Source organism: Chionomys nivalis, chromosome 18, assembly GCF_950005125.1.
Source record: "Chionomys nivalis chromosome 18, mChiNiv1.1, whole genome shotgun sequence".
Taxonomy (NCBI): domain Eukaryota; kingdom Metazoa; phylum Chordata; class Mammalia; order Rodentia; family Cricetidae; genus Chionomys; species Chionomys nivalis.
In genome coordinates, this window is record NC_080103.1 from 60,235,291 (window position 1) to 60,260,963 (window position 25,673).

The following is a 25,673-nucleotide window of genomic DNA, read 5'->3' on the forward strand; positions in this document are numbered from 1 at the left end:
TCTGGAGACCTGAATTTGAGTCTTGATGCTTGCCTGTCAAGTGCTTTAACTGCAGGGCCATCTCTGCAGCCCCTCCACACCCACCTCTGACGTGTGTCTGAATTCATCCCACCCAGAGGTGCTTCACTTCATTACTTCCCATGCTTCCATGCCTGGCTTGCTCAAGCAAAAACCCTCTGACGGCATCGTGGATGGCGCTGCCCACCAGACTGATGCCCTTTATCTTCCTATATCTGTGTCACATGCTTATCATTTTTGTCTTGCAATATTTAGCTAAACTATGGCTACATTGCAAATTTCTGAAAGAGCTATGACCCAGCCATGTGATAGGAGCTAGCAGATCTGAATTAAACCAGCCTTACCCAGAGCATGAACATTTTTCTTCGCTTTACTTTGAAGATCGTTTACAGCTCATCCTTAAACTGCCTCATTATGTCTCTAGAAACAGTTCTCAGAAAGCAACTAATCAGGGGGTTCAGTGTTGGAAGCACATTGGGGGAAACAGATGTTTGCTATTTAAAGCTCTGTGGATGATTGTTAATTCTTTTTCTAGTCAAAAGACATTCTTACCCACTAAATAAATGCATTGTCTTTAAGTGCACGTCCTTGTGTGTGATGGTGGCGGGAAATTTTCCTGCTAGAGTTGGAAATGAAAAGGTTCTGCTCATTTTGCACCGTGGGGAAGGTGGGCAAAGCACTGATAAATTCACTCTTAGCCTAAGATGAAGCAAGTGGAAGAGAAGGCGCTGCAGGAGGCTGGGAAATACTAGCAGACTGCATGACCTCAGGAGCCTGAGGTTATCTGAGGTTGTAGGAACACCAAAGCTGCAGTCACGAGCCAACATAAATGTTAACATTTTAGCCAAACTTAAAGGAGAAGTAGGAAAAAGGGGCCATAGCTGTGATTTCGTGCTATACTGAACTACAGAATTTAAAGGAATTAGCATGATTAAATACAAAACACAGATTCATAATAATTATCCATTCAATTAGCAAAGAACTTTAGAGTTTATTCAGTTCAGACTGTTTGTGAGTGGCATAAACGAGCCTGGAAAGATTAGCAAAGTCTAGTCACAGTGACCCAGCACTGTGTTGGCAAAGTGCTTGGATTCGGATCTCTAGGCGAGGCCCTTACCAGCCTGCCCTATTGTGCCACAGAGAGATAAGGATTCCCTAAGCCCAGACCCTTGGCTGGCCTCACTCCCCAATCCATTCAGCTCCCGGTGCCTACCAGCAAGGTCTTGGATCCTAAATGACGTGCCCATGCAGTTCTCCTAGCTCTTAGCACTGGCTGACAAGCACTTCTCAGACCCCCAGCCCCAGGACCACACTCCCATCCAACCAGCTAACTCCAAAGGAGTAAATCTCAGTGCAGAAGCAGCACAAATCCAAGATAGTGTCTCCTCTAAAAATTACTAATTCTATAGTAATGAACCCCAATGAAATGACTTCAAAGAATTCCCAGACAAAAAACTCAAAATAATGATTAAAATTATGTTCTAACAACTCCAAAAAGACAAAGGCAAAGAGGGGATGAAGTGTTAAATCTCAACACAAAATATGGGAATAGAATTCAATGGAGAGATTGAATTAGTGAAGAAAGTCAAACTTAAATGATACCGGAAGTATTTAAGCCCAGCTACCTAAATAAAAACCTCATTGGAAAGCCTGCCCGGTGGAACATCGAGCTAGAAGATGGGGTAGAAGAATCACATTACTCAGAAAAAGTCATGATAAATCTATAAAAAGCCATAAACAGAACACGAGATGCCGCGCACACCGCCTGTCTGCGCTCTATGAGCTACCATACAGTTCACAAGCTTCAGGCAAGGGGCTGGAGGTTGAAACATACAGAGACACACAGACAGACAGAGACATGAACCTCTAGTCACTGGTAAGAAGCCCTTTATTCAATAGCACCACGGAGGCTTATATACCCTACAGTCAGGTGGGCCAACAGGTGAAAACCTTATCCTCTGATCCTCAAGGCCAAGGCAACACGTGCTAAGCAGAGCTGGTAAACAACTTTTACAGTTTTCAGTAACTCAAATCAGAAGGAAAGCAAAGATCTCTAGCATGGCAGAGTAGCTGGAGGCCAGGACTCCAAATGGTTCCAACACACGAGAGAGCTCTGAGGCACTGTGAGATGACCTAACCTTCAGATGAGGATCACAGAAAAAGAACACCACACCAAAGGCATAGGATATATTTCATTAAAATTATAGAAGAAAAAATTCCACAGCCAGAGACAGAGAAGCCTGGGATATAAGAGACTACAGAGCGCCAACTAGATAGGACCAGCAGAGAAACTCTCTACGCTATATTATGCACAAAACCTCAAAAGCACAGAATGAAGAAGGGGCATTGATAGTTGCAAGAGAAAACAGACAAGTCACTTAGAAAGGCAGGCCCATCAGAAGGACACCTGATTGCTTAACAGGAACTTGGATAAACAAAAGGGACTGGAAAGCTGTGTTCAAGTTTTAAAATACTGTCTTCCACCCAAACTATTATACCCAGAAAAATCACTAAAATTAAAAGAGAAGTATAAACTTTCTAGATGAACCAGCTAGCTCTACAGTGAGTGCTTCAGTCTGGAGAGGCAAAACACAGCCAAGAGGTCACAGGAAGCAAGGCCGGGAAATCAGGAGATCTAAAAACATCCCCAAGCTGACAGAATGACACACATCTTTTCAGTGGAGTTCCGAGTAAAAGACCAGCCCAGCAGGTTGGATCACAAAACAGGATCCAGCCTTTTCCTTCTTCCAGGAAACACACCTCACCATCAATGGTTGACAGATGCCACCTGAGGGTGGGAGAACAGGAAAGGGCACTCAAGTAAATGGGCTGTAAAAACAGATTTAATGTCTGGTGAAATAGACTTGCAATCTCTAGAGTATACATTGTGAGTTCTTTATTTTTAGGATGTAATAATTTCTAGTATGTCTGATGCTGTGGGTTTCAGTGCATCACTAAGTTTTGTGCATTGCTGCACAGTAAGCAGGTCATAAGAGGGAATTCGTATTTCTGCCCTTGGTGGAGAAAGAGGAAAGGATGCACCATGATGTGTTATAAACTGAGTGTTACCTCAGAAATACAAAAGCAAGCAAAACCACCATGAATTGCTTTTTTTTTTTCCTGTTTGCTGAGTGCTTTTAGATTGTCTCCTAGGCTGCTGAGTGTTCTGTCAGTCATGTAGAATTAAGCCTACATGTAGCAATCATATTAGAATTAAGCCTATATGTAGCAATCATAGATCATGCGGGGCTTAATGATGCAGTAAATGAGGTTAAGGTCGCACTGCACAGTATCTATTCACTTATTACTCACAGCCATACTAAATATCGGATGTTAGGCTGAGTGGTGGCGCACACCTTTAATCCCAGCACTTGGGAGGCAGAGGCAGGCGGATCTCTGTGAGTTCGAGACCAGCCTGGTCTACAAGAGCTAGTTCCAGGACAGGCTCCAAAGATACAGAGAAACCCTGTCTCAAAAAAAAAAAAAAAAAAAACAAAAAAAAACAAAAAAAAAACAACCTAACCCCCCCAAAAAGGATGTTATTGTCAGTAACTTAAAGATCAAATCACAAGTGAGGGAGGTTTGAATTAAGTTTCTTGTGGAAGTATCGTTCCTGATAAAACTGAGCCTGATACAGCCTGGGCAATGGAACTATGTACCTAAGAAATTGATTAAGGACAGACATAGCTGTTAAGAATGAAGGAAGAAAATGTTGAACTTCAAATTGGGAAAACTCACTGAATTGTTCATACCATGCATGCTTTTAGAGTACATGTATAAGAATAGTTCTTACTGCTCCAGCAGAGGACCTGGATTGTGTTCCCAGCACCTATATGCTGGCTCACACCTGCCTGTCACTCCAGTTCCAGGGTATCCTATGCCTTCTTATGTCCTATGCTGGCACCTGCATGCACACAGTGCACACAAATGCATGCAGGCACATGTACACACACACACGAATAATAAATAAATCTTAAATCCACAGGTAAGAGCAGGCAGAGAGTCAATGCATGTGTGTCTAGAGCTCAGCTTGTTTTCTCTCCTCACCATCCATTGACCCAGACCCAAGAGCGCTGCTGCCCACGGTGGGCTGGGTCCTCCCATATAAGACAGCTTCCTAACAGAAACACTTCAGAAATCTGACCTAGATAACCCCTCACTAGAGCCGGGTGCACACACCCTTGTCTCTGCAGTGAGGCCGTAGCAGAGAGGCAGGAGTGACGCCGTAGCTTCCACATCTACAGAAGATGGTTCCAGAGATAAATTAGCAGGTCCTAGGGCCAAGATCTGATTCCTTTACCATTTTTAGATGGTTAAAATAAATTTATAATTAAAAGACTTTAATTTTCTGAGCAGTAGGGTTTTGTTTGTGTTCATGCTGCAAACAAAGTTGAGCTGCAGAAGCTTTGCACACAATTCAGCAAATGTCTATCAGCCTAGAATTCTGTTTGTAAGATTTTCTGCCATCTGAGGTGATCTGGCATCTATGACAAAGGCCGACTCCCATCTGCTACTCATGTATTCATAGAATGTGTTCGTCCAGAGACCAGGGACAGGGAGGAAAGGAAAGATTGTATTTCTGTTTTGTGCAAATATTAACATATCTCAGAGCACAAGGGAGTCTGTACGGCATCATATGAAATGAAGCTAAATAAAAACCAACCTGGGGCATCGTTTACCAACTTCGCTTTTAAATGTCAGCTGGGCCAGACTGGTGCGTGGGTTTTCTTATTTGATATTTTGATGTGCTTTTGACAGTGAAGCCCACACCTGTGGAGTCTGCAGATCTGTAGATGTGGAAAGACTGTAGGACGTGGCATGGGGTGCCGCTGGTCTGAAATAGAGATGGGTGTTTGCAATGGAGAAGGCTGGATTAACTTTGAATATTGGTGCTGAAGTACAGGGCACAGGCTCTGCTCATCATGGTACCACAGAGATCATCTCCCCACATCTGACAGGTGCCAGTAATGCTGTGGAGACCTTGCAAGAGGGTGCCACAAAGGCTGGCCCTGACCATGTGCCCTGGGCTAAAAGTGGAGCATAGAATAGGATACTGAAGAGTGAGCCAGGAGTGACAGCTCAACACTGAAGGCCAGGGACAATGCGGGTTAACCTGGCATTAGGACTCAACACTGAAAGCCAGGGGACAATATGGGCTAACCTGGCATTAGAGCTGTCTTTTTACCCTACCTGGGGTTTGTTTGTCCTGAAAATCAGGGAACTGAAGCTACATATCACTATCCAAAATCTATCTGTGATGCTTTAGAACTACATTTTCACACGGCTTAGTGATCTGTACTTGGATAAAATAACCAGATTATCTTGCTTCTAGTGAAATATGCTTGCCAAAGTAAAATTTTGTTGTGTGTGTTGTGTGTGGGGAAGGCTGGAGTAAGGTCTGTCCCCTAGTTCTAGTTTAAGTCTTTCCTAAGTCCAAGACTTGGTCCTGGGTCTCTCACATCTCTCCCTCCCTGCTGAGCGTTCTCCTCGTTCAGGGATAAGTCAGCTAAGTGTCGCCGCTGCGGTATCGGAAATGATGGAAGAATTACAGCGCAGCCTCTTGTTCTAAGATCATGCGTTTGAAATGTATAATATTCTGACTTGAAAGATCCACCATTCTAGTCACACGAGACATCCAGCCTTTAAAATACAGATGTTATCTCTTTCATTTATGTTCTTCTTGGGCTCCTCTTACCCACTAATTCAACAGATTTGTAAAATGCCAGCCATGCGACTTTCGGGAGATGAAAGCTGACTGAGTCACCCAGGATGCTTAGAAAGAGGCTCTGCTGATGGGAGCATTTGATCCTCCAGGTCCTCTGTGCGCTGTCTGTGAGGAAGTTTGTTCGTGTCCACCGTGTTTAGTATAGTGAAAATAATTTCGATTGAAATATTATTAGAAATTATCTTAGGGTTTCTTAGCGATTATTTTCCTTGAAAATAATCTATATGCACAAGTGTGCAGGCCTGAGTTCTTAACACTCACATAAAAATCTAGATGTGCCCCTGTAATCACAGTGCTGTGGGACAGGAGACAGGTGGACCCCAGGGCCAGGGCCCAGCCAGCCTAGCTGAAATGGTGAACTCCAGCTTCAGTGAGAAACCCTGCCTCCCTCCCAGAAAAAATATGGTAGAGAGTCTCTCTCTCTCTCTCTCTCTCTCTGAGAGAGAGAGCCTGTGGAAGCCAGAGGGCGCTGCTGGGTGTCTTTCTCTATTGCTCTCTGTCCTAGCTATTGAGACAGAGTCTCTCACTAGACCTGGAGCTCCCGAATTTAGCTAGATTGGCTGGCTATCCATCTCTCAGTGTTGTCCTATCTCTTCTTTAGTGCTGGGGCTATAGGCATGTGACATCATACCCAGGTTTTTTTTTTTTTTTATTTTGTTTTGTTTCATTTTGGTCTGGGTACTGAGAATTCAAACTTAGGTCTTCTTGCTTGTGCGGTAAAAATTTATTGATGGGGCCATCTCCCCAGCCCCTAGTATGGATCTGCTGCTCCCGTGGAGTTCACTGTCCCAGGCCCACTCCGGCCCAGGTCGCTAGCACAACCTGTCTCATCACAATGGCGTCTCCTCTGCTTTGTCTACAGTCTCCTTATGTGTAGTGTATGGATTTATGCCTGTGCTTTAAGATGTCCTTATTTTTTTTATTTTATTCTTTTTTAATTAAAATTTCCACCTTCTCCCCGTTTCCCATTTCCCTCCCCTCCTCCCAAATATTGCCCCCTCCCCCCACTCCCTTCCCCCTATCCCCACTCCTCTTCTCCTCCCCTCACACCATTCCCCCTCCCTCTCGATACTGAAGAGCAGTCCAAATTCTCTGCCCTGCGGGAAGACGAAGGTCTTCTATCTATGTCCAGGAAGGTGAGCATCTAAACAGGCTAAGCACCCACAAAGCCAGTTCATGTATTAGGATCGAAACCTAGTGCCATTGTCCTTGGCTTCTCATCAGCCTTCATTGTCCGCCATGCTCAGAGAGTCCAGTTTCAACCCATGCTTATTCAGACCCAGACCAGCTGGCCTTGGTGGGCTCACAATAAATCAGTTCCACTGTCATAGTGGGTGGGTGCATCCCTCGTGGTCCTGGTTTCCTTGCTCATGTTCTCCCTCCTTCTGCTCCTCATTTGGACCTTAAGAGCTCAGACCGTTGCTCCAAACTGAGACTCTGTCTCTACCTCGATCCATCGCCAGATGAAGGTTCTAAGGTGATATGCAAGATATTCATCAGTATAGGATAGGGTCATTTCAGGTTCCCTCTCCTTAGTTGCCCAAGGTACCAGCTGGGGACATCTCCCTGGACACCTGCTAACCCCTCTAGAGTCAAGTTTCTTGCCAACCCTAAGGTGGCTCTCTTAGTTAGGATATATACTTCGCTGCTCCCGTATCCTCCCTTCCTATATCCCAACCATCCTAATCCCCCGAGCTCCTCCCATCCTCCCCTTCTCATGTTTCTCATCCCATTTCCCCTTTGCCCCTTGCCACCTCACCCGTAAGTTCCCAGTTTTTGCCCTGCAATCTTGTCTACTTCCCCTCTCCAGGCAGATGACTATATGATTTTCTTTGGGTTCACTTTCTTATTTAACTTCTCTAGGATCACAAATTATATGCTCAATGTCCTTTATTTATGGCTAGAAACCGATTATGAGTGAGTACATCCCATGTTCCTCTTTTTGGGTCTGGGATAAAAATGGGGCACTGATCTGAACAGAGAATTCTCAACAGAAGAAATTCAAATGGCCAAAAGACACTTAAGGTCATGCTCAACCTCCTTAGCGATAAGGGAAATGCAAATTAAAACAACTTTGAGATACCATCTTACACCTGTCAGAATGGCTAAAATCAAAAACAGCAATGATAGCCTTTGCTGGAGAGGTTGTGGAGAAAGGGGCACACTCATTCATTGCTGATGGGAATGCAAACGTGTGCAACCACTTTGGAAATCAGTGTGGCGATTTCTCAGGAAATTTGGGATCAACCTACCCCAAGATCCAGTAATACCACTATTGGGAATATACCCAAGAGATGCCCCATCAAATGACAAAAGTATCTGTTCAACTATGTTCATAGCAGCATTGTTTGTAATAGCCAAAACCTGGAAACAACCTAGATGCCCTTCAATGGAGGAATGGATGAAGAAAGTGTGGAATATATACATATTAGAGTACTACTCAGCGGTAAAAAACAATGACTTCTCGAATTTTGAGTGCAAATGGATGGAAAGATGTCCTTATTTTTTATGATAGCCTTTTTATCTTCACGTGCTTTTCTAAAATCATCAAATTGCAGTTTAGAAGAGCTAGGATTGTACTTTTCTTGCTTTTCCTTTTTCTTCTTGATAGTCTAGGCATGCTTCACTCCTGTTTTGTGCTTGTGTATGCCACACATGCACATAACCACACACATTTGCATGCACACACATGCACATAATTCATACACGTGCATGCACACACATGCATATAAATGCATACATGTGTATGCACACACAACCACACAGTACGTGCACACACATGTGCATGTACACACATGCATGTAACTGCATATACATGCATGTACATACATGCCTATCACTGCACACATATGCATGCACACACATATAATGATATTTTATTTATGTTTTAATAGATAAAGCTTTCCTGAAGATCATAGTGCAAAACTAAGCCACTAGAGGTCAGGCAATGGTGACACACACCTTTAATCCCAGGACTTGGGAGATAGAGGCAGATGGATCTTTCCCAATACTAGGGAGTCACATGCCTTTAATCCCAGAACTAGAGGGCAATATAAGATGTGGGGAGACAGAGGCTTAGAGCTCAATCTGCAGTCACCCAGCCTTGGTAGAGGTAAGACTTTTCTAGTGGCTTGGCTGTTTTGCTTTTCTGATCTTCAGTTTGAATCCCATTATCTGTCTTTGGGTTTTTATTATTCATGCTGCACACACATGCACATAACTGCACACTCACTCATAGCACACACATGCATGTAACTACGCACACATGCACATAGCTACACAATGCACATAGCTGCACACATGTGTACACACATTCACATAACTGCACACATGCATATGCACAATGTGTGCACATACATGCACATAACCACACACATACATGCATATAACTGCAAACATATGCATACACACATACACATAGCTACACACACATATATACTCACACATCCACATAACTGTACCCCTATGTGTGTCACGCACACACATACACACACATGTACATAGCCTTCTCACCAGAGTAGCAAAAGACAGATGTATTTTAAACCACCATTGAAAACACCTGCTGGGAGTTCTTATGAAGCCCTGAGGAGGAAGGACCCCCATCTAGGGATGGCTCAGAAAATACAGGTACTTCATAGACATACTGCAAAATGTAAGGAGAGCATGGGATAGGAACTGGACCTCCTGTGTGTTTGGTGGAAGGAGAACATGGAATAGGAACTGGACCTCATGTGTGTTTGGTGGCAGTGTTTTTTTATGGGAATCAGAACCATTATTGAACAAAATTAAGTATAAATGTCTTACAGACTTCCAGAGTTGTTATTTAGCTGCTATTCCAGTGTCTAATGCTGAAATGGAAGAGACTGGTATTGTTTGTGATGTTTTGTGTCTAATGACCAAAAACTATGTGACTATCTCACTATGCAGCCTATGATGACTGCATTGGTATATACAATGACTTCATTTAAATTTCAAATTCCATTCCCTTGAAAATGAGCATCAAGGACTATATAAACAATTGAATTTAAAATATGAAATTATTCAACTGTAAGTTCCAACAACTTGGTATTTCTCTGTTATTGGTACAAGGTCCAGAATAAACTGTTTTAGGGAAATAAGCAGAAGTCTGACTTACCTTGAATTCTTCAGCTTTCCTAGATTAATCTTATAAAAACATAAATACTTCATAATAGAGTAAACCACACATTCTCTTTGCATAACCCATTTGGGTAAACTGAAAATTGTTAGAAGAAAACATAGTTTTAGTATGTGTGGTATGAACATGGGGGGCATACATGCATCCTTACACATTGGTGTGGCGGCCACATATCAATGTCATGTCTCTCTTGATTCTTTGTTGGGACCATTTGGAGTCCTGGCCTCCAGCTGCTCTTCCCTGCTAGAGATCTTTACTTTCCTTCTGATTTGAGTTACTAAAGGCTGTGTCAAAGTTGTTTACCAGCTCTTCTTCACGAGCACGTGTTGCCTTGCCTTGAGGATCAGAGGATAAGGTCTTCACCTGTTGGCCCACCTGACTGTAGGGTATATAAGCCTCCATGGTGCTATTGAATAAGGGGCTTCTTACCAGTGACTGGAGGTCCGTTTCTGTGTGTGTGTGTGTGTGTGTGTGTGTCATTGTATGCCCGAAGCTCACGAACTGTATGGTAGCACAGACAGGCGTTGTGTGTGCTGCATTTCTTTACGTTGTTTTTTCAGGCAGGGTATCTCACTAAACCTGGCACTCACTGATTTGGCTAGACCACTGTCTAGTGAGCTCATGGGGTTTTCGTGTGTCCATCTCCCCAGCGCAGAGACTACAGACACATGCCTGCCACATCCGGCTTTTGTCATGGGTGCTGGGGATTCAAACTTGGAACCTTATGGTGTAGCAGGGATTTTGCACACTCAGCCATCGATCTGGTTCTCATAATGGCTGCTTAAGTTCCCTCTCTGGGCTTTGTGAGACATTTGGTAATTGGCCTTTCTCAGCATCCATCCCTAGATCTTCACCAACCCCGCATCAGACAAAGGTCTGATCTCCAAAATATATGAAGAACTCAAGAAACTGGACATGAAAATTCTAATTAACCCAATTAAAAAATGGGGTATTGAACTGAACAGAGAATTCTCAACAGAAGAAGTTCAAATGGCCAAAAGACACTTAAGGTCATGCTCAACCTCCTTAGCGATCAGGGAAATGCAAACCAAAACAACTTTGAGATACCATCTTACACCTGTCAGAATAGCTAAAATAAAAAACACCAATGATAGCCTATGCTGGAGAGGATGTGGAGTAAGGGGAACACTCATCCATTGTTGGTGGGAATGCAAACTTGTGCAACCACTTTGGAAATCAGTGTGGCGATTTCTCAGGAAACTGGGAGTCAACCTACCTCAGGATCCAGCAATTCCACTCTTGGGAATATACCCAAGAGATGCCCAATCATACTACAAAAGCATTTGTTCAACTATGTTCATAGCAGCACTATTTGTAATAGCCAGGACCTGGAAACATCCTAGGTACCCCTCAATAGAAGAATGGATAAAGAAGGTGTGGCACATATACACTTTAGAGTACTACTCAGCGGTAAAAAACAATGACATCTTGAGTTTTGCAAACAGTGTTTTATACAGAAAACCTGTTTCCTACTTGTGTGGTTTAAGTTACAGTTGGCCTCCCATCCAAGTACGAACAAGCCCTCCTGTGACCAGAAATGATCCAGCACACTCACGGTGGTTTACACTACTAACAGCAGGGTAGTGAGATGGCTCAGTGGGTGGAGGTGACTGCCGCTAAGTCTAACGATCTGAGTTCAACCCCCACGCCTCACACGGCGGAAGGAGGGAACTGACTCCAAGTTTCCTCTGACCTCCCCTTGTTATTGTACTCCCATTGCTCCTCAAAAATCTTCTGAACTAATTTAAAATCTAATTAGATTTCTAATGACTGAGTTCAGATTTTCAATGACAACGACTAAGTAGCTCTCTAATCCCAGCAAGGTGCTCTCCCGAGGACTCATCCCTAGCGGCTTTATCCCTCGCAATCTGAGAGTGTCATTTCCATGAAGCTGAGAAGTCACCCTGTGTTCATCTTAATATCTGAGGTTATTTATATTTCTAAGGGGTGCAAAATCAATACATGAATTTGTATTTTAAAATTGCTCTTAATTTGTCAATATGAGAAATCAGTATTCAATTTAAAAGGCACAAATAGATAGATTAAAAATAGTTCTCTTGGGTCTGGAGAGATGGCTCAGCAGTTAAAGAGAACTGGCTGCTCTTCCAGAGGTTCAGAGGTCTGTTCCTAGTAACCGCACTGTGGTTCATGGCCATCTGATGGCCTTTGCTGTCATAATTCTCCCTTACTATTTCAGTTTCCCTCCTTGAGAAAGCCACTACCTCCATCTGTTTGTGTAGTCTATAGCAATCACTTAAGATGTAGTTTTTTCCATTTAGTGGACACCTCAATGTAAATATAAAATTGCTTTACAAATAAAGCTGTTTCATTGCCAACCTAATCTTCCAAACTGAATCTTATCTCTCAGTGTGAAAACACTCTGATGTCCACCAGGGTTTCTAGTGTTCCTTAGCGTTGTCATAGCTCCTCCAGGTGTGATAATGCTCAGAAGTGCATTGCTGTTTCAATATAATTTTTTGCTCTCCTACTCTGTGTATCTATAGAGTGATAATCTACTCCAAATATGTAGGCATTTCTTTCTCTTTTGTGTCCATATGTGTGCGTGCAAGGTGTATGTAGGTGGCCTTGCACCTTTGCACACACCAGCTGGTGGGGATGTCCCGCTCCATCGCCTGCATCATTACTCTCTAGAGGACCTCACCTGGAGCTGGGCTGGTGGGTAGGAGCCCGCAGTGGTCCTTCTGTCTGTGGCTGTCACCTGGAGCTGGGCTGGTGGGCAGGAGCCCGCAGTGGTCCTTCTGTCTGTGGCTGTCACCCGGAGCTGGGCTGGTGGGCAGAAGCCCGCAGTGGTCCTTCTGTCTGTGGCTGTCACCCGGAGCTGGGCTGGTGGGCAGGAGCCCGCAGTGGTCCTCCTGTCTGTGGCTGTCACAGTACTGAGGTGGCAGCTGTGTGCATGCAGCCATGCAGGACTTTCCACTTAGGTGCTGGGGACTTGAGAGAGCCAACCCAGCTCCACTACTTCAATAATAGCATTTTAAACAGCTGAGAATTCTCCATAACAGGTACTGATAACTTTGGAGAAAGATCCAGGCTGTCCAAGGCTATCTCACACCTTGCTTGTGTTGAATTTTTGGTCCGTAGTGCCAGTTGTAAGATGAGTAAAGTCTAGGGTCTGCCTTTCACCTTGATTTCCTTTTCTTTCCTTTGGTTTTTTTTTTTTTTGAGACATTTACCATTATGTACCCCAGACTAGATTCAAACTTGTGGAAATCCTTTTGCCTCTGCCTCCAAACTGCTGGGATTACAGGTGTGTGAGCCACGGTGTTCAATCTGGCTTTCACTATAACATCAGTTTACAGGTGTATGAGCCACCGTGTTCAATGTGGTTTTCACTATGACATCAGTTTACAGGTGTGTAAACCACCGTGTTCAATCTGGCTCTCACTATGACATCAGTTTACAAAGTTATTTCCGACTACTTGGAATGTAGTACAAAATTTATAAAAATGATGAATCGTACATGAAGACCAACTATATCTAATGCTACTCCGTTTTAAACAAAAGGCATACTTATAGAAGCATCACTTGAGCTCTAGGTAAAAGAATAGGCGTTATTTCCCTTGACAAATAGAAAATATAAATCATGGCCAGCTAAAGCTGTTTTCTCAAGATAGTAGAAACTCAAATGCAAGGAAAATAGAGTAGAAAATTAATCATGGATAATACAGACGGTTTTAAGACACAATTATTCAGAACTAACTAGAACAGATGCAGCCCCAGCAATCTTATTTGACCTGTGTGACATTGCCAGTGTCATCCTCGTTCCATAGGAGTTTGAGTTATTTGTTATATTTTATTTTCAACAACAGCTTCAAGTTCATTAACATATTAACCCTACAAAGCAAGTACTCTTCTCTCAATAGGGTGCTGGCACTCCTTTGGAAGGCAAATGGGGCCTTTGATACAAAATGTTGCAATTTGAAAGCCAGTTGCTCTCAAATACTTGGAAATGCACATTGACATAATAAATGGCCTCCCCAATTAAGTCCCTGATTTTAATAAGTGAAATTCTTCCAAATATTCTAGAACGTTTCCAGTCATTTTAAGAATTTGTTCCAAACCTTTTCAGACGTGTCTGTAGCACACACTGCTCGATCTCGGCCCCACTTCCTTCCTTACTTGCCCACCACCATGCTGCACAAATCGCTCTTCTGCATCCATGTCTGTCTGGTTTGTACTATGATTGTGAGTTTACCGTAGTCGTCTGTGTGACCAGGAGTTTAACCAGGGCCATCTGTATGGCCAGGAGTTTAACCAGGACTATTCTGTGTGACCAGGAGTTTAACCAGAACCATCTGTGTGACAAGGAATTTAACCAGGACCATCTGTGTGACCAGGCTTTTAACCAGGCCCTCTATGTGACCAGAAGTTTAAACAGGGCCCTCTATGTGACCAGGAGTTTAACCAGGATCATCTATGTGACCAGGAGTTATAACCAGGGCCATCTGTGTGATCAGGAGTTTAACCAGGAGCATCTGTATGGCCAGGAGTTTAACCAGGCCCTCTATGTGACTGGGAGTTTAACAAGGGCCATCTATGTGACCAGGAGTTTAACCAGGACCATCTGTGTTACCGGGAGTTTAGCCAGGGCCATCTGTGTGACCATGAGTTTAGACAGGGCCATCTGTGTGACCAAGAGTTTAACCAGGGCCATCTGTGTGACTAGGAGTTTAGCCAGGACCATCGGTGTGACCAGGAGTTTAGCCAGGACCATCGGTGTGACCAGGAGTTGGGAGCTGTACATTGGAGCTGGTAGTCTTAGCAGTGGGTTCACAGTCTCCCTACCCAAGCATCTCAGTAGCAGTAGCTTAGTGGTAAAGGTAGCACCCGGTGAGCTCCTCTGCCTTTCATGACTGATTGTTGATAAGACCTGTCTTGCGTGGGTTCAATGTATGAAAACTCAGAATATTTATACCTCTCTCTCTGTCTCTCTCTCTCTGTCTCTCTCTCTGTCTCTCTGTCTCTGTCTCTGTCTCTCTCTCTCACATACACACACACACACACGTACAAGTGATGGGAAGCAGCCTACTGTAACAGAGTATCAGTGATTAGGCAGTGTTTCTAGTAAGCAAGAAACAAGGGTACACAGATTCAGTCTTCACACAGTAAGGAGCCCTGGGAGCTCGCTCCCCTCCCAAAACCACCAGAGTTTCTATCAGTCATGGAAAGGAGAGAGAGAGAGAGAAAGTACTTCTAACTTGTGTTTGCAGTTACTTTGTTACAGAAACAATTTCAGGAAGGAGAGGCTTAATAGGCCCACAGAGGGCACAGCCCATGGTGATAGGAGAGTCATTAGGGCTGGAGTGGCCTAGTCCAAGGCAGCACAGGGCTTGTTTAGATTAGGCCCCCACCAGGAAGCAAAGGTGGATGCTTACCCTAAGCTTCCCACGTCTGTCAGCTACACTGCAGTCCCAGAGGCTCCACAACCTCCCCCAAGGAGGGGGTGACATGTGCCACTCACACCACATTCTAGAGTTGGTGACTCAGATCTCGGTGAAGCTTAGGCATTACTCATATGCCATCCACCTTGAGTTGTCAGACAGGATCTCTCATTGGCTTAGAACTTGCTGTCCAGGGAGCCTGGGAGACTTCCCTGCCTCCGCCCTGCCTCCGCCCTGCCTCCTAGTACTGAGATTACAATCACAGGCTAGCATGCCTGGTCCTCCAGAACATGCACTATTTTCATGGCCAACACGTTATCGACCAGCTGTTACCCCAACCTAGGAGCTGACATTTGTGTTGAGAGCATGTGGGGTAAGAGACAAGTTAGCGGCATCCTTCCGTACGATGTCATTCCAGCGCAGCAGAGGCACAGAGACGCAGCCCTTCCATGCTGGTCATAGATGCAGCCTCGCTGGAGTCACCGACTGGGGAGGGGCAGCCCCTCAGCTGACTCGTTAGACACTGACAGGTGATCTGTCAGAGAAGAATGAGTCTCGGAGCTTCCGTGCTCACACTAATGCTTCTTATTAATGACCGTTCAGGGTGGATGATATTGAAATTCCACCTGCCACAAAGAAAGAAACCCAAAAAAATGAATCAGTTTCAGGATGAGAATAGAAAGCTGTCCCCAGACGGGAAGCTGAGTGACAGGCATTGGAAAATGAAAGCAGCCTGCAGCTGGGATGTGCGCTGGGCAAATAAAGCTCCATCGCCACCTGGGACTTGGTTTGGTTGGTGATTTTCCCTTTACTGGTGGCATGTGTGAACTTGACCCAAACAACTCTTTCTGGGCACCTTACTCACTGTGTTGAGTCAGAAGAAAAGAAAATCGAATCCAAACTTCTAAACACAGAACCTGAATGGTCAACAGAGTCTACTTATCACTGGTCCACCAGTCAGAATGTGTGTATCTATGTGTGTGTGCATGTGTGTGTGGGTGCATGCATGTGTGTGTTCATGTGTATGTATGTGTGTTTGTGCATGTGTGTGCATATGTATGTATGTGTGTGCCTCTGTGTGTAAGTGCATGCATGTACGTGTGTGTGAATGCATGTGTGTACATGCATGTGTGCGTTCATGTGTATGTATGTGTGTTTGTGCATGTGTGTTTGTGCATGTGTGTGTGTGTGTATGTGTGTGTGTAGCTTATCCGGTCTTCTGCTGAATGCTGCTTCAGAGGCCTCCATGTTTGGGGTCAGAGTTCAGCACTCTTTTTCTATAAGGTTCAGGAAATAAATATTTTTGATTTTGTAGGTTGGGTGACTTCTCATACAATCATCAAAATCGGCCATTTTAACACAAAATTGACCACAGACTATGAGCATGTAAATGAATATTTGTTTTTTAAAAAATTCATACTTATGGATACTAAAATTTGAATTTTGTCTATTTTTTATGTCACAAATGTGATACTGTGATTTGGGTTTTTTTGTTTTGTTTTGTTTTATTTTTTTGTTTGTTTTTTTTGTTAGACAAGATCTTTCTACAGAGCCCAGGCTAGCCTCAAACTCATAATTTCCTGCTTCTGCTCCTCCAGGGCTATGATTTACAGGTGTGTACTTCCATGCCAGGCTCTATCTGGGTTTTTAAAACATAAGGATGGGAAACCCAGTAGAAGGAGGCAGAGGTTCAAGAATCCGAGGCAAATTCCAGACCAACTGGGGCTACATAGTGACACCCTTTCCCAAAACAGATGAATAAAGTAAAAGTCACGCACAGCTCAGTGACTGCACATGAGCAAGGGGGCACCAGCTCTGCTGGTGGAAAGCACACCCCTCCCCTCCACTCTGGCCTGTGTTATGGTAGGAGAGTAGATGTGAGGTGCACAGTCCACAGGTCTGGAGTCTCTCGTCACATCAAATGCTTCAGGAAAGGTCACATGTTGAGCAGCTTAGAGAACGAGGTTTTATTACTGGGGTAGCTCAAACTCACACACTTTGGGGGAATAAATGAGCATTCTTGGTGGGCTCTCCAGCCCCACAGGTGGAAACAAACTGCCTTGTGCCCAATGGGGCATGCAGTTACCCAGGAGCAGAAAGCTCTGACTGTGGACAATGGACAATAAACTGGACACATGTGAGTTTGTCAATGGAAGCATGTTGAGAAGGAACTGGGGAAGACGGGCCTGGAAAGAGGATGTGGGGCTCGACAAGGAGGGGACCTGCAAGTTAGCATGAAATGGCATTCAGGAAGTGAGGTGGTGGCCTGGCTCCAGTTGTGAGAGAAAATGATGTCGTGTGTCCCGATGGCATTTGATTACAGAACAGTTTAGCAGAGGCAGAGACTGAAAAGCAGGAACTCAATTAAGAGACCAGGGCAATGGTTTGAAGAGAGGATAAGAGAACCTCGATGCACTCCAGGCAACAAAACCAGCAAGTGGGAGGTGGGTGAAAGCCAGATCAGAGAGGAAGTCAAGAGAACTTGCCAGTTGAATGTAAAAGCTGCTGAGAAAATGGGAAATCACAGGAAGCTCCGAATGCTTTAAGTTCGGGTGGCCATGCTTGGACCATAGTCATAGTTTAGATACGTAAGGGAGAGAAATTTGTAAGTGCGTGTGTAATTGGGATCCCATTCTTGTATTCGGAATAGATACAAGGGAGCAAAGTACTTTGCTAATTTATCTTGACGATGCTTTCATGTCGAAGATCCTCAGTCTGAATAGTGTTTTTAGAGTCTTTCTGATGGACAGTGTGTGAGCCTTGTTTTGGGAAATTGTGACTTTGATAGGAGGGAAGTAATGAAGAGAGTTGGGCCTATTTCTCCGTCAGTTTTCACTTGGGGACCCCATGGGACGCAACCCACTTCTTAATTTTTCCAGTGGATCTTAGCATTTGCCGTAACGGGAAGAGGAGCCCACCTGAGGAAAAGGTACCCAGGACTGCCCTCCAGCTCAGATATGGCTCAGAATCACTCAGACAGAGATTCTGCAAACCACTTATTTTAATATTTGTCTTGGAGTTACTTTTTTTAAAATTATCCAAATGAAATACTTGATTTTAAACCCACCTCACTTCCTGTAGAACACAGGCATGGTGGTTGCTGTCCTGAGATCAAAAGTCAGGAACAAAGATAAGCCTCAAAGCTTGTAGAGGCAGAAGCGGCTGCTGTATTCCTTGACCCAAACCATTTTACACAAGCTGTATTTTATATTTTGTTCAAAAAAAATTCCAAGAAACTTTCTAAGCTCTGTATTTTTTCCCTGAAGAGAATATGGGGGAAGAGGCAGAAGTGAGTAATGAAATAGTAGGCGATTACAGAAAATAGCTGTAATCACCGAAAGTACATACATGAGCACACACAGACACACACGGATATACAAGCAGACACACTGACACAAATACATACAAAGATGCCCGCACATCTCACCTGCGCTAAAGCGTGAGTGTACCCACATGCCTCCAAATCAAAATATTCTGTTTTTGAAAATTCTCTTGTACAAATTTTAATCCTGTCACATAAGCTGTTGGTGTTTTATTTTCTTTTTTCTAAGCAATATCTGCCATACAACCAAGACTGCCTTAAGATCATGGTTCCCCTGCCTCATCTTCCTGAGGGCTGGGATTACAAGCTTCACAATGACTGCCTAGATGGTTTTGGGTTTTTTTTTTTTCATAATAGATTCATAATTGTTTCCAACTAAGAAGCAGCAGAATTGCTCGCTTTCATGATAGCTCTAACTTTTAAGCCATTGAAAGTGGAACACAACATCATACTGGAAATAGGGAACACTTTATTTTGAAGACCTTGGGTGTCAGGGCTGGGGAGATGGTTCAGTAGTCAAGAACACTGGATGAACCTTCAGAGGACTGGGGTTTGAGTCTCTGTACCCACATGACAGCTCACAGCCATTTATGGTTTTAGTTCCAGAGGATCCAACATCCTCTTCTGGCCTCCATGGACAGTGGGTACACAAGTGGTGGACAGATACACACACAGGCAACACACACACAGAAAATAAATATTAAAGTAAAGAAAACAGAAAGCCTTACGTGCCTTGCATATCCATTGGTTGAATTCTAATCCTGACTTAGCTAATTAGTGAGTCTCTCTGAACCACATTCTTTCTAAATCTAATCTGATGGCATCTATTTTGTGTGGTTCTGGAAAGAGTAGAGTCTGGAAACATTTTCAGCTGCACGTGTCAGTGTTAGAGCACATATAACTCTGCTTCTCAGAGATAGTTAACGTGGTCAGTCCTCTTTATAAAACACTTGCGCCAAGAAAATACAAGTGGGGAAGACATGGAGAAAGGACACATTGTTTTAGACCGTGTGTTGGGAAAGCATGAAAAATAAAAGCATGTGACCAAACTACTTAAATTACATTTCAAATTAGACGTTTAAGAATCATTCAAGGGCCAAGGAGATAACTCTGCCCGTGTCTTATAGTGCCAACAAGAGGCTCCAAGAGAAGGAAGGAGCTCAGAGAACTTGCTGATGGAATCCCCACACCCATGTAACTGCTGACGGGTCTGTGTGCTGCTCCACCGGGAGCCTGCTGGGCAATGACTAGTCAAGTCAGGGAGCTCTAGGTTTGAATCAGGGCTCTGCCTCGTGGATTAGATGAAAATTGGTCAAGGAAGTTCCTGATACAAACAACATTCCCACATACATACAAACACATGTGTATGCATATGCAATACATACATAGACATGGAAAGAAAAGGTCTACCTGATGTTGGCATATGCTAATCCCTAGAAATGTTTCCCACATGAACCAAGAGAGAATAAACACCTAGAGCTCGAAGCGCATTCTTGTCATGGTGATCTGACTCCCCCACCTTAAGTCTCGGACTGAACAAATTCACCCGTCCTGCCTTTCAGGACTGTTTGCTGGAGGTGGCTTATAGCTGTTATCTTTCTTTCCCTATGTTTTGTATGGTGAAGAAGTCACTCAGGATGCCATTTAATTCTCCGTTCCTTTTGTTTTCAGGAGTTGTACGGACGTTCTGTGCTGTATGATCTTCATACTGTTTGTTGTGGGCTACATTCTGTTAGGACTTCTGGGTGAGTAACCACAGGTATAAACAATACTAACCATTTGTTAGTGGATCAACAACGCCAGTATCTCATTTTAAACATGAGTTGTTTTCTTCTTGTTATTGACGCTGTCATCTCTGGACTTGTTTGGTGATGATAGAGGACAAAATTGGCACGGCGCAGAGTGGCCAAGTGGCAGCTAAGACAGCAAAGAGAAAAGACAGGTTTCTAGTTCCTTCTTTAGTAATTTCTACCTTTTAAATTCCAGTGAAGAGCTAATTATACCAGGGCTGCTGCTGGCTGTAAGAACTAGTAGCTAGGTTGGTTGGGCAATTTTTAAACGTGTTGATTCATAAGCTAGACAGGATAAGGGCGATGCTTATTAATTTCACCAGCTAATTCAGTCTTTAAATTGAACCCTGTTCTCTTTACCTACCAAGAAAGAGGCACTCTTGTTTGCTGTTAGGTTAAAGATTTTTCTAGAACACAGAAACAAATAAGACAAACACATATGATTGTTTTAAAGAAAATAGCACAAAAAGAAAACAAAAAAATCATTGTGTATTTTCCTGTAAAAAGATTTTATAATTGTAGTCAGTACAGCAGACAGTTCCACCAGGATATGTAATCCTGTCTTCCAGGAATTGACTTAAGAAGATTTGATTTGCCTCTGTAAGGGTAAGAGCCATTTCCATCAGATCTTAGCACCAATAATTATTGACCTGTGGTTAACATGGAGAGAAACGTGCACCATGTTACAGAACACGGTAAAATATTTTGTTTTTCTTTTTACCCTCTAGTAAGGGTTTCCTGAGAAGGGAAATTAAAAGTAACTCCCCAACTTAATCTCTGTATCACCATACAAACAGAATTGTATAAAATTTAGGTCAGGAAAAGAAAAATTTAACAAGCATTAACACAGAAATAAATAATAAGCCTTTATAAGGGCTCAAAGAATGTCCCTCTTGTTCTTAAATATTTAACTTTGTAACATCTAAGCATTACTGTAGATTGAATACAACCTCTAGGTTGATTAAATATTTAACTTCATAATATCTACGCATTACTGTGGATTGAATACAATCTCTTGGTTAAATATTATCAAATGTTTTATAACTTCAGGACACATTTTTCCTAGTTTACATAAATATTGGTTATTTTTGCTACTGTCATAGAATTGAAATGTGTTGTGTAAGATGAGGAGAATTTGCAGCTAGGCAGGTCTAGAGTCTCATAATATTTTGTGGGGTACAGGTAACTGCTTAACCAGCTCGCTCATCTGGGAAGAATAGAAACACTCCCTGAATTTCCAGGCCAGTTGTGAGGGATGAACTGCAATGCCCAACCATGTCTGCAGTGCCGGCAAGAGTACTAGACAGTGCATAAATAATTTAGCTCTTTGCAATTGCAATAAATTTGTTTTAAGTATGATTTACAATGTTGTTTCTGTTGCAACCCATAATTTTGGTTATTAAAGTTTGAGTATACAGAGGAACTCCCCAAGGGGCTTCTGCTGTGAGCGGAATCCTTCCACATAAGGCCTAACTCAACACTGGTTGAGTCTCTCTGTAGGGTAGGTGTCTGTTCTTATAGGGATTGTCAAAGTCACAGCTGCCTCTGGCAGGGTCAGTGGGGGAGCGCCCAGCCACCTCTGTCCATGGCAGGATCATGACAAGAATTTCACCTTTTTGTTCAAGATCTCCAGATTTGATTTGTAAACATTTTGATTCATATAGGAAATTGGGGAACAGGTTTTTCTCAATCAAAGTCAATATTCAATATCAAATTAATTCAGCATTTCTCCCAAATTAATCCTGATACCACTGCTAGAAACTCAAGAAATTCTCTAAATATCCACATACTTACTCTATCCCTCAGCTATAGTTGGCTTTGCTGGTTTGAGTTCAAGATATTGACTTAACTCCTGGCTATATCCAATGGGAGGCTGGAAGAGGACCGCAGGAGTACCGTCGGCAGGGGCAATGTTAAGAATGTTAAAAATGGCTGTAGCACGGAAGAATGAATGCATTCCCGTGAGAGGTCGTTTTCACCATGATGATATTTGCGCTGTGGGGCCTGGTCATCTCCATTAGATCAGGACCTTCACGGGTTGGTCATTTATCTGTGATCTCTCCGTGAGTGACACCATGCCTATTAGTTATGTTTCTGTCGCTGTTATAAAGTACTACATTCAAGAGAGAAGAAGAATTTATTTTGGCTTGTGATTCCAGAGGGTAAGGGAGTCCGCCGTGGAAGTGAGGCCTGGCAGCAGGAAGCTGGGCACCCACATCTCTTAGCGCGAACCCTAAGCAGAGAGAGAAAACCGGAAGTGGCATGAGGCTTAACTCTCAGTGCCGTCCCCAGGGATTTGCTTCTTCCAGCAATAGCGCACTTCCTAAGCTTCCCAAATAGCATCGTCATCTTGGGGACCAAGCGTACAAAGACCCGAGCCCATGGGGAGCATTTCTCATTCCTTCACACCATGGAGGAGCCATTTCTGTTTCTCACCAGAAAACAACCAGGCAGACCTTGTTCTGAAATGGAATATTAGTTTAAGATGTGTTACATTCGCTTATGCTATGGAATATTTTTTAATGATGCAAAGATGTTTTGTATTTGTTTAACTCTGTAAAGCTGTGTTACTTTGCCTGCCTAAAACACCTGGTTGGTCTAATAAAGAGCAGAACGGACAATAGCAAGGCAGAAGAGGGAAATGAGGGGCTGCTGGGCAGAGAGAATAAGTAGGAGGAGAAAGAAGGGGGGAGCAGGAAGAGAAAGAGAGGAGGATGCTTGGGGCGGCCACCCAGTCACACAGCCAGCTATGCAGTAAGAGGAAAGGCAAATGCCCAGAGGCAAAAGGTAGATGGGATGGTTTAAGAAAAGCTGGCTAGAAATTAGCCAAGTTACGCTGGGCATTCCTAAGAAAGAATAAGTCTCTGTGTGTTTATTTGGGAGCTGGGTGATGTGAGTCTTCAAAGAGTAAGAGTTAAAGAAAACAAAAAACAAAAAAATCCCACTAGCCTGTTCTCTGCTCCACGTGGAGTGTGAGCACAGGTGACGCCTGCGCATGAGCAAGGCACTTAGCACTCCGCTGACAGAATCTTTGACTAGTGGATGGAGTGGAGTCTGGCTAGAAGGGAATCCAATCTCGCTGAATGATCACGTGAACATTTAGGATAGAAACTCTCTTTGTGCTCCTTCACAGGTGGTTGCTGTTCAATTACTGCACTAACTAGAAAAAAGGATAGAAATTCTTGTTATGCAAATTGCTTTCTGCAAATCTTGGACTAACATTATACACATAAAAATTGTGACATTCAACAATCTTAACATTCAACAAATTTTCATTTTCTTTCTCTCTCTAAGCGTTACTCCACAGTTACATTTCCTTATGAAATACCGCAGACTGGAGCCCAAAGCCTGTTCTGGGTTTTTAATGTTTTCCTGGAGTAATTACCCTTATTAGCTGAGAAGATGGGAAGTTAATAGGGACATTCATGCAGCCGAGCCCAGAACTCTGTCCTCCTGCTGTGAGAAACCCAAGAGTAATGAAAAAGCTTCCAGGATGGGGTGAGGGGGTCTGGACAGCAGTCTGAACTGGACAAACTGGGCTAATTATTCCTGTTGGAATGCTGACTTCCTATCTGAGAGATGCCAAGTAAAAGGCAAACTTTCCCCTAAATCTCCATCTCCTCAGATTATGAGGAAATGTGTGCCTGAAGGAAAAACAGTAGAGAATCAGACAGAGCCTGGAATCAGGAAATAGGAGCCTTGCTTAGCAAGACCTGAAGGGTAGCATTGTCTCTGTGGCATTACCTTGGGGTATTTGTGTCTGTTTTGGCCAGGAGACCTGGCTGAGAAGGTGGATCTGTCCTGATGTGAAGTCACAGGGAATTTGGCAGGTTCTCCCTTTTATCTCTGAGTTTTCCCATCAAGGGTACAAGGAATGGAGAAAGCCCTGATCCCTAAGCAAGGTCACTCATGTGACCTTTCCAGGATTAAGATAATTCTACGACGATTTTTGGTTCTGTCTGTAGACAAATGCAGGGGCTGTTTTATTCAAGTTAAGTATAATTAAACATCATAAATTTTTAGATTTGAAAATATACAATTGACAAAATATTATAGGTATTTGAGATGTACAGCATGAAGGCTTTTTAAACTGGAGATTGAACCCAGAGCTTTACAGGCCACAAAAAGCATTCTTCCAACTGAGCTATGGCCCCAGCCCCAGCCTGGCATTTTGCTGTTAGTATGTCTTGTATAATTATTATCATAGTTAAGCTGATTAACATCCATTCCTCGGCATAATTACCTTTCGGGAGGGGCAAAAATACTTAGGATGTGCTCTTTGAGGAAAATTTCCCGTATGCAATTGCACACAGCCCACTGTATGCTCGGTCTCTAGGAGTCAGTCGTATCGAAACTAAAGATTTATCATTAGAAGACTGTTAGTCCTGATCCCATAGCCGGAATCGAGTCATGCTCCCTGCAGCTGTCTGTCTGTTCTGTGACTCATGCTCTCATGCCTCTGCCATGTGTGCTATGTGAACTGAATTACAGTGTGAGACTTCTTCCCTCTACCCCTGAAAGGCTACAAAGCCAGGCTTTTCCTGACCTAAAGATTTCTCCAAGACTCCTCACTGAGACAGGTCAGAAATTTGGGTCAGAGATGAAGGTTGCTCTCTGAAGAGGTTCCTCTGCCTGCCCCCAATAATGGCATTTCCCCCTCCCCTTCCCTCTCATAATGGTACTCCCTCCCCTCTCTTTCCTTCTTCCTTTACCCTTTTCCCTCCTCTGCTTCTCTCACTCTTGATGAACTCCCCTCCAGGCGTTGAAGGGAAGCCTCTCTCTCTCCTTCCCTTTAAGGCTCCATCCCGTTTGCTTTGTATTGTTTCTATCTGCTTCCTCCTACCTCAAGGCCTTGACGTTGTCTCATTCAGATAAACCTTGTACCTGAAGGGGATTATGAATTATGTCTCCTTCTGCACCAGCTGTTGCTGTCATCTCCTGTTTAATTTCACACTCATATCTCTTGATCTATGTCTTCCCACCATTCCCATCCCCTCACTCCTGGTAGCTGCTGCTCTGCTTTCTGCTTGGATTCTTGTTAGAGTTCACACGTTAGTGAAATCAAGTGAAATGTGGCTGCTTTTCCGTGACTCTGCCTTCATCCCTGTTGCCACAGACAGTCAGATTTCCTTTTCATGATTTTGTTTTCTTAGTTTTTTGAGACACGGTTTCTCTGTGTCACAGTCCTAGCTGTCCTGGAACTAGCTCTTGTAGAATAGGCTGACCTGGAACTCACAGG

The 25,673-nt window shown here is 43.5% G+C and overlaps 1 protein-coding gene across 2 annotated transcripts in view; it reads left to right on the top strand.

The window, feature by feature from the left end:
• The window catches only part of Slc44a5 (solute carrier family 44 member 5), a 241,959-nt gene that overhangs the window by 166,686 nt on the left and 49,600 nt on the right, over positions 1-25,673 (top strand). For both annotated transcript variants that reach the window (XM_057794114.1, XM_057794115.1), the window contains exon 3: positions 20,316-20,389. In XM_057794114.1, coding sequence (XP_057650097.1) covers positions 20,316-20,389 — 74 coding nt within the window. The remainder of the gene's footprint in view (positions 1-20,315; positions 20,390-25,673) is intronic.